Raw genomic sequence first — 15,484 nt, 5'->3', positions numbered from 1 at the left:
GTGGAGTAGTTTTTAAAAGTTTAAAGTAATTTTGTTACACTGGGAAGGTGAAATGCAGCGTATATAAAAGTATTATGTTAAGAACATTTTACCTACACATAAGAACAGGTAACCACCCCCTTTCCCTCATAATAATTTAAAAGCTTACTACAAAAATGCATTTTCAGTTATTGACAATGCGGATCCAGAAACATATATTGCTCTTGCAAGAGCTTGATCAATGTTCTCCTGATTTCCAGGTGTAATTTTCTCTAAAAAAGAAGGTATTGTGTATTTTTGGGAGGCCGTGGTTTGTAACACTTGAAGATGCTTCTGGTGAAAAAACATTTTGTGATGATCAAGAAGCAGCAGAAAGAAGGTTTCTAGAATGAAAACTCTTGCTCATTCATTCTGATCCTCATCATTTCATCCCATAGAATTTTTTTTATTTCTTTAGGGAACCTCTGGCATGCAAGGATGTGTTTTGTCATCCATGTAGCATCTGGAAAAGAATATTTCTTCTCACAATATTTGCAAATTGCAGCCTTGCTCTCAGAAGAATTTGCACTGTGGAAATTTTTCCAAAACTCTAGATGTTGGTCTTACCATTTTACTGAGAGGAGATAAAGAAGAAACAATATAATTAGAAGACTATAGGTAAACATTATACTATGATGGTGGAGAACATTATTGGACTCATTTAAAAATTAAACTAACTTGTCAGACAAATTTACCCTCTTACCTGTCAATTAAGGCCTGAGAGGACATAAACTATCATCTACTGCAGCCCTCAAAAATTCCACTCGCCTGCTCGCATTTTGTGAGTGGAATGATCAGGACGGCGAGTAAGATCAGGGCTGTACTGTAGGGGGAAAATGCAGCTCCTCCGTTCAGCCTGCCCCTCCTGTCACAAGGCTGTGTCTGTGTGTTTCGTAGCACAGTGAGCAGCTCCCCCCCCTCCAGGAATGGGAGAGGCTGCACCTGCTCTGCCTTCTCCCGCCCCCCTCTCTCTCTCTCTCCCTGTGCCCGCCCACACACTCGTGTGTGCTGTGTGTGAAGAAGATGTGTGGGCGGAAAGTTTCATTAGCAGCCAGCAGCTACATGGTGAACATCTCTGACTGAGTGAGTAAGATGAGCACTGTGACCGGACTTACTCCTCCCTACCCTGTCACCCCCCCCCTGTCCCTGTCATCACCCCCTTCTGTCCCTGTCATCCCCCCCCTCTGTCCCTGTCACCACCCCCTCTGTCCCTGTCATCTTCCCCCCTCTGTCCCTGTCACCCCCCCTCTGTCCCTGTCACCCCCCCCCCCTCCACCTTCCCCCCTCTTTCCCTGTCATCCCCTCCCCTGTCACCACCCCCTCTCTGTCCCTGTCACCCCCCTGTCCCTGTCACCCCCCCCCCGTCCCTGTCACCTCCTGTCTCTCCCTGTCACCCCCTCCTATGTCCCTGTCATCTTCCCCCCTCTGTCCCTGTCATCTTCCCCCCTCTGTCCCTGTCATCTTTCCCCCTCTGTCCCTGTCACCCCTCATCCACCTCCCCCCGTCCCTGTCACACCCCCCCTCAGTCCCTGTCCTCTCCCCCCTCTGTCCCTGTCATCACCCCCTCTGTCCCTGTCACCCCCCCTCTGTCCCTGTCATCTTCCCCCCTCTGTCCCTGTCATCTTCCCCTCTGTCCCTGTCACCCCCTCTCACTCTCCCTGTCACCCCCTCTCTTTCTCTCTATGTCACCCCTTCCTTCTCTCTCTCTGTTTCACCCCCTCTCTCTCCCTGTCACCCCATCTCTATCTCTCTCCCTCCGTGTCACCTCCTCTCTCTCTCTCCCTCCGTGTCACCTCCTCTCACTCTCTCTCCCTTCGTGTCACCCCCCCTCTCTCTCTCCCTCCGTGTCACCCCCCCTCTCTCCCTCCGTGTCATCCCCCTCTCTACCTCCGTGTCACCCCCCTCTCTCCCTCCGTGTCACCCACCCTCTCTCTCTCCGTATCACCCCCCTCTCTCCATGTCACCCCCTCTCTCCGTGTCACCCCCCCTCTCTCCATGTCACCCCCTCCCTCCGTGTCACCCACCCTCTCTCCCTCCGTATCACCCCCCTCTCTCCATGTCACCCTCTCTCTCCGTATCACCCCCCCTCTCTCCATTTCCCCCCCTCTCTCAGTGTCACCCCCCCTCTCTGTGTCACCCCCCTCTCGACCCTCTCTCTCTGTCTCACCCCCCTCTCTCTGTGTCACTCCCTCTCTCTGTGTCACCCCCCTCTCCCCCTCTCTCAGTGTCACCGCCTTCTCTCCCTCTCTGTGTCACCCCCCTCTCTCCCTCCCTCTGTGTCACTCCCCTCTCTCCCTCTCTCTGTGTCACCCCCTCTCTCCCTCTCTCTATGTCACCCCCCTCTCTCCCTCTCTCCGTGTCATCTCCCTCTCTCCGTGTGACCCAGCCACTCTCCCTCTCTCTGTGTCATCTCCCTCTCTCCGTGTCAGCCCCTTTTCCCTCTCTCCCTGTCACCCCCTTTGCCTCTCTCTGTGTCAGCCCCCTCTCTCTCCCTGTCACCCCCTTTGCCTCTCTCTGTGTCAGCCCCCTCTCTCTCCCTGTCACCCCCTTTGCCTCTCTCCGTGTCAGCCCCCTCTCTCCCCGTGTCAGCCCCCCTCTCTCCCTGTCACCCCCTCTCTCTGTCAGCCCCCCCATTGTCTCTCTCTGTCAAACCCCCTCTCTCTCTGTTGAACCCTCTCTCTCTCGGTTGTTGTTGTTGTTGTTAATATTTTTTTGTAACTTAATTCTGAATAAAACATTTAACAGTGTAATTTTATGAGATATTTTACGAGGGCGTGTTTAGGGGCGGAGCAGGGTAGGGTTTGGGTGGGGCAACAAGTGGCAAGTAACTCTTAAGTCCTGGCTAGTAGCTCAGGACTTGAAATTTTGAGTCCTGATCTACTGTATCCCAACAATCACCCAACTGTAGGAGATACAAGATGGAGCCCACTAAAGCAAACTAAACTGGAGCCTTTCTCCCGCAGTACCCCCTAGTGGCAGAATGCATATTTTTCATGTTTGAGAACTGCATTGAGAGGTACAGTGTTACTTGAATTGTATTCCAGGATTTGCTTGTCTTCAGCTGAGAGAACATGCAGTAATTTAAGACTATACATAAAGTGTCAGAAATCTTTCATTAAGGTCTTTGTTTTAAATAGTTTGAATACCATGTCAAAGATATATTCTTTATCATTGTAAAAGACCACATTCCACATTTCTTTCCTTTTTTTTCCACATTTTCCAGTAAAAAAAAAACAAAAATGGCTTTAAAAACGGGAAAAATTCGGGTTGCTTAAGGCAAAGCTGACCTGGATTATGATAAACGAGAGGATGGTGGCCATCCTCCAAGAAAAAATACGCCTCTTCGAGAAGACTTGGGACCCCTGGGTGCGATACCTGGCGGGCTCCGGAATAAGGGGACCACCCCCCCTAATAGGGGGACCGGGTGGCCTATGTGGGCTACCTGAGCCCTCCTTTTGTGGACGTGGACACCAACTCTCTGTCTCTTCCTCTTTCTTTTCCTCTACTCCATCTCATCCTTTCCCTCGTTTCTCCTTCTTTTCTGTCTCTTTCTCTATTTAGCACTCAGTGACTTAGGTTGATGTGATTACCTTGGGCTGATATTGCCCTCTGCTACCACCTGTTGTGGCTACTGTAGAACCTACCTGGTCGGTGATTCAGTGCCATCTATTTTGGATGAGCAGCTTTTCTATGCATATAACTGTCTGGTGGGTTTCAGACAGGGTGATCGCTTCCTCCCTCGAAGTGCAGTGTGTTCCCTTGGGGGCGCTGGAGGGAGCGGGGCGGGGCCTGGTCCGGCTCCAACCCACAACAAGAGCCACTGACCTGTTATTTTTGTTCTTTTGTTGTGTTTGCCATACTCCTGCATTCCTCTGTTGACCTTGTTAAATATTGCTAAATGTATGTTACTTCCCATGGTGGTTATTACCTGTATACACCATGAGTGTTTCTAATTTTTTATAAAATCAATAAACATATTGAAATCTAAAAACGGGAAAAAACATTTTTTTCCCCAATTTTTCTATTTTTTTCCAGGCCTTTCCATCTCTAGACTGAAGTGAACACAGCTTTACTTTATTTACAGCAATAGGCAAACATTATCTTCTCCTTTAGTAAATTAAACCCAGTGACTTAGAAAGTAATAATGCTAGCGTATCAACATTACAGGTAGACATAGTATTTTTAGAAGGAACACAAGTATTTCACTACTGACGAGATTCCTTTATATACCACAGTCACATATATATCTACAAAAACTTTTAAAGGAGATTGGCCGTGTCATATTCTGTTAGTAAGTAATTGTAAATGTGCTGGAGTTGGCCAGAGCTGGGATTGCACACAACATCCTTTCAGCTCCTCATACAGATTTCTATTAACTCTGCACTGAACTCCTGCCAAGTGTCCTCTACAGAAGAGACAACATTATCATTTGTTGGCGCCTTTGAGTAAGTTTGACTTGGAATGAAACATAATGTCAAAGAGCTTTCGTGGATTGCTTGGTTTTCCTGTTGCATGATTGAGAGGAAACTGGCTGAGACTATGCAGAGTATGGCCTTGTTGTTGATTTCCCATGCAGACTGATAATCTGGTCGCATAATGCAAGTCGTGTAGATTTCACAAAGGAATAGGTGGACTACACAGGCATCTGGTGAGTGAAAGAAGTGTTTACAAATGTTACTATAGTAAAAAAAAAAATATATATATTCTTAAATAATTAATGTAAAATACACAGATTTAATATAATTAAAGTATCAAATCCAGGTACTATATGATGCTCAGTCCTCACAAAATAAAAATAAAAACTGCCTCCAGGCTCTTTGCATGAGCCAAATCCTCCTCTTTTTACCTCAAACACTTTCCCTATTAGGCAGCTCACAGTAGGAGGGTTTTACAGAGGCAGTGTTGTCAGAGCAGAAAGAAATGGGTAGGACTAGGTGTGGCTAGGTGTTGAATGACAGGCTACAGGCTTGTAAATAAGCAGTGCCAATGCTGGTAGCTACGCCCTCTGCAACATTTTCCTCTGAAGTGCAAGCAGGTTCAGCCTAAATGAGAATGGCAACACTCCTCTGCATTCAGCAGCAGTGCAGCATTGTTGCCACTGCATTACAGGAAGCTGCATTAGGTTCACATCATTGGCAGACTAAACAGATATTTGAGAGAAAACAGTGAGTGCCAATACACTCATATCTACTGGATCCATCTTGAATACCAAAAGAATTTACACATTTCTCTTGGGGTTCTGATAGAACACATAATTTAAATTACTCTAATACTGCACTTGCAAAGTGCACAGTTTATTTGCCTTTAGTAAATCCACCCCTATGGGTTTGACTTACTAGAGGTAAAGTGGGCACTTTCCAATTACAGTTGCTTCAGAGCTTAGTAGGAAGAGAGAGAGATGAGGGCACTCTGGTGGGGGTGCATGGACAGTCCTGAGTAGCGGTGAGGGGGTGGCACTTCAGGCAGCACTTATAAGAGGAGAAGCAACTTTGAAAGATCATGAGAAAGAGAGAAAGGCGCCTCTAAGTGCAATATTAAAAGGTTTATTGTAGAGCACAAGGGGTTAAAAACATTTACAGGATCATGGTTAAAAAAAGGCATATCATAGAAAGTCCTTATGCAAGTCAATTGTCCTTCGTCTTATCCCTGGGGGGGAGAATAGAGAGAGCCATCCGGCAGCTGTTAGATTCCCGGAAGACGTGCAGAAGCAAGGAGGCAATGAGGTGGCCAAGGTTTCCTGGAACCACGCTGGAACGCACAGAGCCGATGTGGCGTCAGATGAGGGCGGTGGGTGGTAACGCATTTCGGAGCATATGTAGCTCCCTTCATCAAACCACCTGCTTCAGAGCTTAGTACATTAGGTGACACTTTGCAAAGAATACCCAATCACATGCAAGGAAACTTAAAAAAAACACAACAAAAAAAAACTGCATTTTTGCTTGCACATAATTGGATGATGGAAGTCAGCAGAGCTTTTTCTCATTTACTAAGCTCAGGAGCAACTGCACTTGCAGTCTTTTTGCTTTTAATAAATCAACCCCGATGTGTTCTGTGTGGCGCATTAAAAACACAGATTCTCATTTTTTGTTATTACAGTAAAACCTTGGTTTGAGAGTAACTTGGTTTAAGAGCGCTTTGCAAGACAAGCAAAATTTTCAAATAAATTTTGACTTGATATACAAGCAATGTCTTGATATACAAGTAGTCTTAAGTCACAGCTAAGTATAAAAGAGAAGAGAGGCGCCTCTAAGTGTAGCAATATGGTTAAATTTAATGAAGGTTCAACATTTAGCAACTCACATGGCTGATGATTGGAACAGGCACATCTAAGGATGCAGGCATCCGGGGTAAAGCTGTCCACATAGACCGTCCTCCACACTGCCATCAACATCATCCCTTCCACGCTGCCCCTCACTTTCAGATCGCTTTACTGCAGGGTGGTCTTCCCGATCAGGATTACAGACTGGCAGCCGGCGGTGCAGAAGATAGTCTATGTGGACAGCTTTACCCCAGATGCCTGCGTACTTAGATGTGCCTGTTTTATTCATCAACCATGTGAGTTGCTAAATGTTGTACCTACATTAAATGGAACCATATTGCTACATTTAGAGGCGCCTCTCTTCTCTTTTATACTCTGTAGCTCCTGCTGGATTTTGCTTCTAATCCCCTTATGGAAGCAGCTATTTGTGGAGAACATTTTATGGTTACACAACCTATCGCAATGCTATAATCTTTTTATATAGACTATAAACTGAAGGACTTATGAATAAATGGTTGTGGAACGAATCATCTGAGTTTCCATTATTTCTTATGGGGAAATTCGCTTTGATATAAGAGTGCTTTGGACTACAAGCATGTTTCCAGAACGAATTATGCTCGCAATCCAAGGTTTTACTGTATTTCCATTTGGTTATGGACATGGCACTGTTTACCAAATTCAGAATTATACAGCAATATTTTCCTCTCTCCAATCATCCTTACCTTCTTGGCTGATAGCAGTATTATAGGTTACTATGGTTACATAGTTACATAGTTAGTGAGGTTGAAAAAAGACACATGTCCATCTGGCTCAACCAATAAAAAACAAAAAAACAGTAATGAAAACCCAACCATACAATCCCATATACACAATCCTATACCTGCAGTTGATCCAGAGGAAGGCGAAAAAACCCCAGCAAAGCATGATCCAATTTGCTACAGCAGGGAAAAAAAAAATTCCTTCCTGATCCCCAGAGAGGCAATCTGACTAGTTACATCACTGCTGTGACCGATTTATAAGATCTATTATAACTAAAAATGTATTCTGGTCCATTTACCTGATCATACTCCTGCTCTGTTTGTGTGGGTAGACAATTAAAGCACGCATCTCATTTCTTTTTTGGTCGGAACACAACTATTGTTCGTTTATAGTTTTTTTTTTTTCATAAAGGACCCCATGATATGTGTTATATCAGAGATTTACAGCTGTTGTAAATGTATTGATGCATATAGGATGAGATTTCAATTCTTATTCTAGGTCCCAGTCTGCTATTCATCACCTATGCAGAGGCTATTGCCAACATGCCAGCATCCACCTTCTTCGCCGTTATATTCTTCCTAATGTTGATTACACTGGGGCTGGACAGTACGGTAAGCAAACAACATACTTTACTTTAATTTCAAGAACATTACATTGCCTAGGTTTATCAATTTAGCCAGAGGTTTTCTGCCTTAAAGGAGTTTTCCATTTTCATCAACTGCAGATGCCCCTCCTTCAGATGCCCAGTAAATGGGAGCGGTTCAAATAAGTGACCTTTAACACATGGCATACATCCTAAACACAGCGGATTCACACTATGATGAAAAGCAAAACACTTTTATGGAACTTTTTTTTTTCTTCTTTTGTTTCTTTCTACGCCTTTTGTTTTTATTAAATGAAACAAGATCAAAGGACTGCAGAATCAACACATAGTCATACAAACGTTAGTCTAAATATACTTCTAATCATCTATTACAGAAAATAGTAATACAAAAGCAGCTCTCTTTGTCAAAACAAGGTATGCTCAGTGCAGATCTGATGCAATATCATATATAGCTCTTTATTCACTTTTATGCAAAGTAGTCACATTTATGTGGGTCATTGTAAAAGCATTGTGACACACAGTAATGCGTTTTGGGGAAATAACCCTTCTAAAACCTTTGTTAGGTTTCACAAAGGGGACCCGCCAGAAACGCGTTGCCATTGTTATGCACCTCAACTGAGGTAGGCAGACACACAGCATTGCTGTGCTCTGGCTGCCGGTATACTGGAGCGCCAGCATTGAGTGTACAGAAGGCACAGGTCTGTGCTATTCCTTCCCTGGCTTGTCTGTAGTTATGGAGGTGAGGAATTAACCACTTAAGGACCAGGCCTATTTCTGACATATTCTGTTTACAAGTTAAAATCAGTATTTTCTGCTAGAAAATTACTTAGAACCCACAAACATTATATATTTTTTAGTAGAGACCCTAGAGAATAAAATGGAGAATGTTGCAGTTCTTTTAGGTCACACTGTATTTGTGCAGCGGTCTTACAAACGCAATGTTATTGGAAAAAATTTAAGTTTTTGCATTTAAAAATAAGAAACAGTAGAGTTAGCCCAATCTTTTTTTGTATAGTGAAAAGATGAAAGATGATGTTATGCTGAGTAAATTGCCCAAGCTCGTGGAATGGCGACAAACTTTGGTACTTAAAAGTCTCCATAGGTGACAGTCATTTTTACAGGTTACCTGTTTAGAGAGGACGTCTTGTGCTAGAACTATTGCTCTTGCTTTAATGATCGTGTGACATATGTGGTTTGAACAGTGTTTACATATGTGAGCGCTACTTGCGTATGCGTTCACTTCTGTGCGTGACCTCGTAGGAACGGGGCGCTTTACATTTTTTCTTCTTATTTATTTTACTTTTTATATTTATTTTACTTTTTATTTTTACACTGTCCCTTTGAAAAAAAAAAATGTGGTCACTTTCATTCCTATTACAATAAATGTAAACATCCCTTGTAATATAAATAAGCATGACAGGTTCTCTTTATTGTGAGATCTGGGGTCAAAAAGACCTCAGATCTCACATTTACACTTAAAAGCAAAAAAAAAAAAATGCCATTTTAGATTTGCCTATAAAAAAAATGGGCCCTTTAAGGCTGTTAGGCAGAAGTGATGTCTGACGTGGCTCCGGTCCTCCAAGGGCATAGAGTCAAGTGGGGGCCATCTTGCCCTCACTCGACTTCCTGCCCATAACTACAGCAGATCGAATCATTTCCGCTGTTCCATGAAAAAACCATACCCATAAAAATTCCATAACCCCGTCACTTCCGGTGCACCACTTCCGGGTCACCTACGTCATGCTCGGAGGGTATGGAATGATTGGAATGTGTGTAATAACGTTACACCGCCTCAGATGTTGCGGCATTTACATTAAAACAGCTCGGCTGCAACATGAGTCATCTCCGCTCCTATCCCTGTCACTTCCCTGATCTGGGCTAGTAAATATAAAAGCGGTGGCGGGTGTATGAAAATATAAATCACGGAGCCGAGATCTCCGTCATACACACGCCCCCGCTTTTATATTTACTAGCCGAGTTCAGAGAAGTGACAGGGATAGGAGCGGAGATGACTCATGTTGCAGCCGAGCTGTTTTAATGTAACCACCGCAACAGCTGATGCGGTGTAACGTTACACACAACCCCGTGAAAAATCCATACCCTCCGTGCATGCGCACTAGTCAGCTTCTCAGCTGTTCAATGACGTATCCGGGGCTGTGAGCATGCGCACTGCTACGCTGCTCAGCTGTTCCTGACAGGAAGTGACGTGGGTATGGTTTTCTCACGGGGTATGATTTTCTAAAGCTACACCGCCACTACCGACGGCTCCAGTAATCGGGGTAAACAACCAGGAAGCGGCAAGAGGGGGGGGTCTCTTTCACTGCCCATAATCAGATTCTGGATCAGTAGCTGTGTATAAAAAATACTGGGGTTATGGCAGCTAGCGTCAAAGTGCCAAAGTAAATACATGGTGGGTGGTCCTGGAAGTGGTTAAGGGACCATCTGCAAAATCACCAGCCCCAATGACTGCTTCCTCTTACATGGTATATTCAGACAGTGATACAGTGTTGCTTATGACCTATGTAAATTTGAATGCATTTCATTTCTTTCAAAGTGAATAAAAACATTTTGTGCGATTTTGCGTCACATCCTTGCATTCTTTTTTTCTTCTTGTTTTTTATGTTTTAAATCATTACAATTACAGAGGTTCACCTAAACGCGGCTGAAACACTACCGAACATAAGGCATACGATTTTTTTAAATTGTTAGGGTTAGTTTTATTCCTGTTATAAGGTAAGTGGCTTACAACACTTTCCCAGGGCCAACGCTTGCCACACCCTTTTACAAAAGGTTCCTAGTGCCCCTGCTAGGTTTCAAACACTGCCACAAAGAAATCAGGAAGCCCAGGAACTCCCACTGGTGTTTCAATTCCAGAAGTTGGGATGATTCCGCCCATCAGACCCTCCTTGTAATTGAAATATCACTTTTTTGGAATGGTTTACCTATCTAAATCTCACAGATGAGATTAATATCCATATTCTTTTTTGTGTACAGTTTGCAGGTCTGGAAGGGGTAATAACTGCTGTTCTAGATGAGTTCCCACATGTATGGGGCAAACGTCGAGAAATTTTTGTATTACTTCTGATTGTGGTCTGTTACCTCGGGGCTCTTTCCACCTTGACATTTGTAAGTATGAAATTCTGTGATTCACTGAGATATATTATATCTGGTTTTATTATTTAATAATGTTTTCTTAAGCTAGGTCTACATGTGTATTGAGAGGAACAATGGTAAGCAGATGAATGAAAATAAACTTCATGAACTTGATGTTTCTTTTATTAACCCTGGAAAACTTTCTACAGGAAAACACTTGAAATACAATTTGAGTCAATTCATTAAGACTGCCAAGTTTCCCTTCTTGGCTAAATGCACCCAGTACCAAGCAGAGCTATTCATAACACCCTGGAAATAGGTTTTAACTCTTTCTGATTTTCAGACAAAGGGCAGAATACAAAGTTAATTTACAAATAGGGACCAGTTTTCATTTTTCCTAATACATTTTCTGTAAACACAGATTTCATTAATTGCTATGGGTAGCCATACTCTCCAAATGTCACTGCTTTGTACCTACTATTTCTTCAAATTATACTGATAATTGTGTTAAGATGTGTTATTCAAAATTCTTGACAGTTAACAAAAAAAACACATACAATCCCCAATTCCAAAAAAGCCTGGATGCTGTGTAAAATCTATATAAAAACAGAATGCAATGATTTGCAAATCTCATAAACCCATATTTTATTCACAATAGAAAATAGAAAATATATCAAATGTTAAAACCGAGAAAATGTACCATTTTAAGAAAATAAAATAGGGTAATTTTGAGATTGATGGCAGCAACACTTTTAAGAAAGTTGGAACAGGGCAACAATAATCTGACAAAATAAGTGGTACTAACAAGGAAGTGCTGGAATAACATTCTGCAACTAATTAGGTTAATTGGCAACAGATCAGTAACATGAATGGGTATAAAGAGAGCATCTTAGAGAGTTGGAGTGTCTCAGAAGTAAAGATGGGCAGAGGTTCACCAATCTGTGAAAAGCTGCATCTAAAAATTGTCAAAATATTTCAGAATCATCATCGAGAGATTCTGAGAATCTAGAGAAATCACAATGAACAAGATACTAGGCCAAATTGCAATTTTGGATGCCTGTGATCTTTGGGCTCTCACAGAGTACTGCATTAAAAAGAGGCACAATTCTTTGATGGACATCACTACATGAGCTCAGGAATACTTCCAAAAATCATTCTCTGTAAACAGTTCCCTGTGCCATCGAAAAATGCAAGGTAAAGCTTTATCATACAAGGAAGAAACCATATCTGAACATGATCCAGAAACGCCGCTGTCTTCTCTGGGCCAAAGCTAATTTAAAATGGTCTGTTGCTAACTGGAAAACTGTTCTGTGGTCAGACAATTCAAAATTTGACATTCTTTTTTGGCAACCATGGGCGCAACATCCTCGGGATTTAAGAGGGGAGGGACTTTCTGGCTTGTTATCAGTGTCTGTTCAAAAGCCTGCATCTCTGATGGTGTGGGGGAGTATAAGTGTGTATGGAATGGGTAGCTTAGAAATCTGGAAAGGCACCATCAATGCTGAAAGATATATCAGGTTTTTAGAGCAGCATATGCGACCATCCAGACGACATCTTTTTCAGGGAAGGTCTTGCATATTTCAACAGGACAATTCTAAACTGTATACTGCATCTATGACAACAGCATAGCTTCATAGTAAAATAGTCTGGGTGCTTAACCGGCCTGCCTGCAGTCCAGGCCTTTCACCAGTTGGATAATGGCCTAATTTGCCGTTAAATGGGAATACAAAGTGATGCCCGCATCCCTAGCAGCTAAATAGCATGGATAAAGAACCATCTGTTGGGATTTTTTAGGGCAAAGGATGTAGTCATAGGTAAAAGGTTTCAACAATATTATATTAACAATTTAAGCATAAATAAAAAGACAATAAAGACATTTTTACATCATAAAACATATGCGGTAAACATAATATAGATCAACAGGAATAACGATATTCAACTGTCAGAGATGCATATTACAGAAGAAAGCCGAACGTGTTTCGAAAACGTACCTTTTTCTTCCTCAGGGGTAAATGGGTATAGTATAAGACTTTTCTACAAATGTAGAGAGGCTACAGTTGGACATCGTGTAACTATATTCATACAAACATGGAAACATTATGTGAGTATCTAAATACTGACCCTGTAAATATAAACCAAACTCATGAAAACTGCATAATTTAAACATCAAGATGAGTTTGCCGCTGCGTGCTACCAAAAGTCTGGCTATTAAAGACACTCAAACCCTCATCCTTCCACCCACAAGGGGCTAGGTGGGAAGATCCACGGATGACAATTGGCCTCCAACAGACCAATCTACAAAATAAGCAGAATGGTCAAAATGCAGTGCAATATTAAACAGATACAGTAGGTGCCAAATGGGGGTTTTCTCTTCCCCCTTTCACCCTTTGCCTACATGAACTTCACTGTGCTGAAGCCTGTCAGTCAGAGGGACCCAGGAGAGGATGAGAGAAGGAAGAACACCCGGGGGGAAATAGGTCTTGCGACTGAATGGCTGGATAGATGTCTATAAAGCAGGTAAATATGTCAGAGAACTGGGCTTATACACTGGGCATGTCAGAAATCAACCAATATATGTTGCAAGCTTACTTGGATGTTTAGGATTGGCCACTCAGGCTAATCCCCCAAGAGAGGGGGGCCGACCATCAGGTCTAGAGTCACCCCAGATAAAAATAAGGTCCAGTCTATAAAAGAAAAAGCCCATAGGTTTGGGTTATAAAAATGTATGGCCTAGGTAGGCAATGAAGCATTGATCCATATTTCAGACACAGTTATATGCTATGTATTACCTGTTACTGTCCAGTATGGCCATGCAGCAGTCAAATGGGTTGTTTGAAACTAGATTCTCAAAGCCCCCAGGGCATTTATAAAGAGGCTGAAAGGGGAGGGAGGTACCACCTAATTTCTTTCATCAGAGTAGGGACCCCTCCCGCCCCCTGGGCTGGCGCCCACACACAGTGCCACCAAGATGATGATGGCACCCAGTGTGAAAGACACTGAGCACTTGAGGTGCAATGACATCATCGGCTGGCTCATGCATGCGCCCGTCGGCCAGGGGAGTGGCGGTCCGCATCAGCAGCTCATCAATGCACAAATGGTCCTATGGCAACGGAGAACCTACCTGGCCTGTGAGACCAAAAGAGAGGCTGAAAGTGACGTGTAAGCAACATCACTGATGGCCCCCGTGCCCTGGGTGGGAGGAAACAATCTGAGGGGCCCGAGCAGCACCATCAATATGGTCAATATTTTACCAATTGGAAATATTTGGCACATCTTAAAATGAAAAATAAGACAAAGATGGCCCAGTACTGTTGAGCAGTTAGAATACCATATCAGGCAAGAATGGGCTAATATTCCTCTCCCAAAAGTCCAGCTACTGGTCTACTCAGTTCCCAGATGTTACAGAGTGTTGTTAAAAGAAGAATGGATCCTACACCGTGGTAAACATGGCCCTGTCCCAACTTCTTTTTAGAAGTGTTGCTGCCATCAATTTCAAAATTACCTTATTTTTTTTCTTAAAATGGTACATTTTCTCATTTTAAACATTTGATAAGGTTTCTATTTTCTATTGTGAATAAAAATATGGGTTTATGAGATTTGCAAAAAGATTGAATTCTGTTTTTATGTAGATTTTACATAGTGTTCCAACTTTTTTGGAAATGGTATTGTGGAAAGAGGAAACCTGAATCACTGACCTGGAAATCCCACAGCTTTAGAATCAGAATTATAAAACAAATGCCTTCCTGTAAAGCAAGTAATAAACTGTCCTACTGGCAACAAACTCCACTGGGTTGAAAAGATAGCCTTGCTAGGTTAAAAAGATAGCCTTGCTAAAAGATCTTCAGCATCAAGTACACTTCTGGTTCTGTTGGATACCTGGTTCTAGGTTCCGCTGTGGATTGTGGTTCCTTTCACCGACTCTAGTGTACTGTATTGATATAGGGGAACAGAGGAAACCACAAAGTGCACAGCAGGGGATGCCAGCATCGATCACTGAAAGTGATGAATGCAGATGATATTTCACATTTAAAAAACAACTTTATTAGGATAAAATGGCAGATAATGAAATCAGCATTACAAAAAAGAAAATAAAACTCAGATATGCAAATCACTTATTCAATGGTAAAAAAGGGATCTATATCAATACTTCAATCATAGACCAGTATATTTGGTGTCAGTGGGAGGAAAAGCTCCCCATCGTTGGTGTCAGTGGGAGGAATTACCATCAGTGGCGTCATTGGGAGGAATTATGCCCGATAATTTGTGTCATTGAGCCCCATTGTTGGTGTCATTGGGATGAATTGTGCCCCATCATTGGCATTATTGGATGGAATTCTGCCTCTTCATTGGTGTCAGTGGGGGAATTATGTCCCATTGTTTGTATCAGTTGATGAAAATAGTGCCCCAATGGCTGGATAAAAGCAAGCAAAGGGCCACAGTTTGGAGACCACTGGTAAACATGAAACTCAAGAGACATCACCCAAACATGTATCGGGTTGCGCTAGACATCTTTCTAAAAGGTGCCCGTATTTTGCCCACAAAGATGACATAGGGGGCTATAAGAGGGTTTATAGTGAGAGATATGAAGATGAGCCTTGTTTAAAATATACATCTGGGTTAAACCATTTTATAATTATCTAGTATTTCTTCCCATTCATCCTCCTCAACCGCTCCCACCTAGTCTTGGCTCGGTAAGCCAGCTTGGTCACAAAGAGCATCTGAAGGGTATTATACAATATACAGAGGTCAAC

The 15,484-nt window shown here is 42.8% G+C and overlaps 1 protein-coding gene across 1 annotated transcript in view; it reads left to right on the top strand.

The window, feature by feature from the left end:
- Nucleotides 1–15,484, top strand: part of SLC6A4 (solute carrier family 6 member 4) — a 163,923-nt gene that overhangs the window by 127,022 nt on the left and 21,417 nt on the right. The window contains exons 9-10 of the mRNA XM_082245100.1: nt 7,535–7,647; nt 10,635–10,766. Coding sequence (XP_082101226.1) covers nt 7,535–7,647; nt 10,635–10,766 — 245 coding nt within the window. The remainder of the gene's footprint in view (nt 1–7,534; nt 7,648–10,634; nt 10,767–15,484) is intronic.

This window comes from Pelophylax lessonae (genome assembly GCF_965119305.1).
Source record: "Pelophylax lessonae genome assembly, chromosome: 2".
Classification (NCBI taxonomy): Eukaryota; Metazoa; Chordata; class Amphibia; order Anura; family Ranidae; genus Pelophylax; species Pelophylax lessonae.
This window is presented reverse-complemented; position numbering and strand designations above follow the sequence as displayed.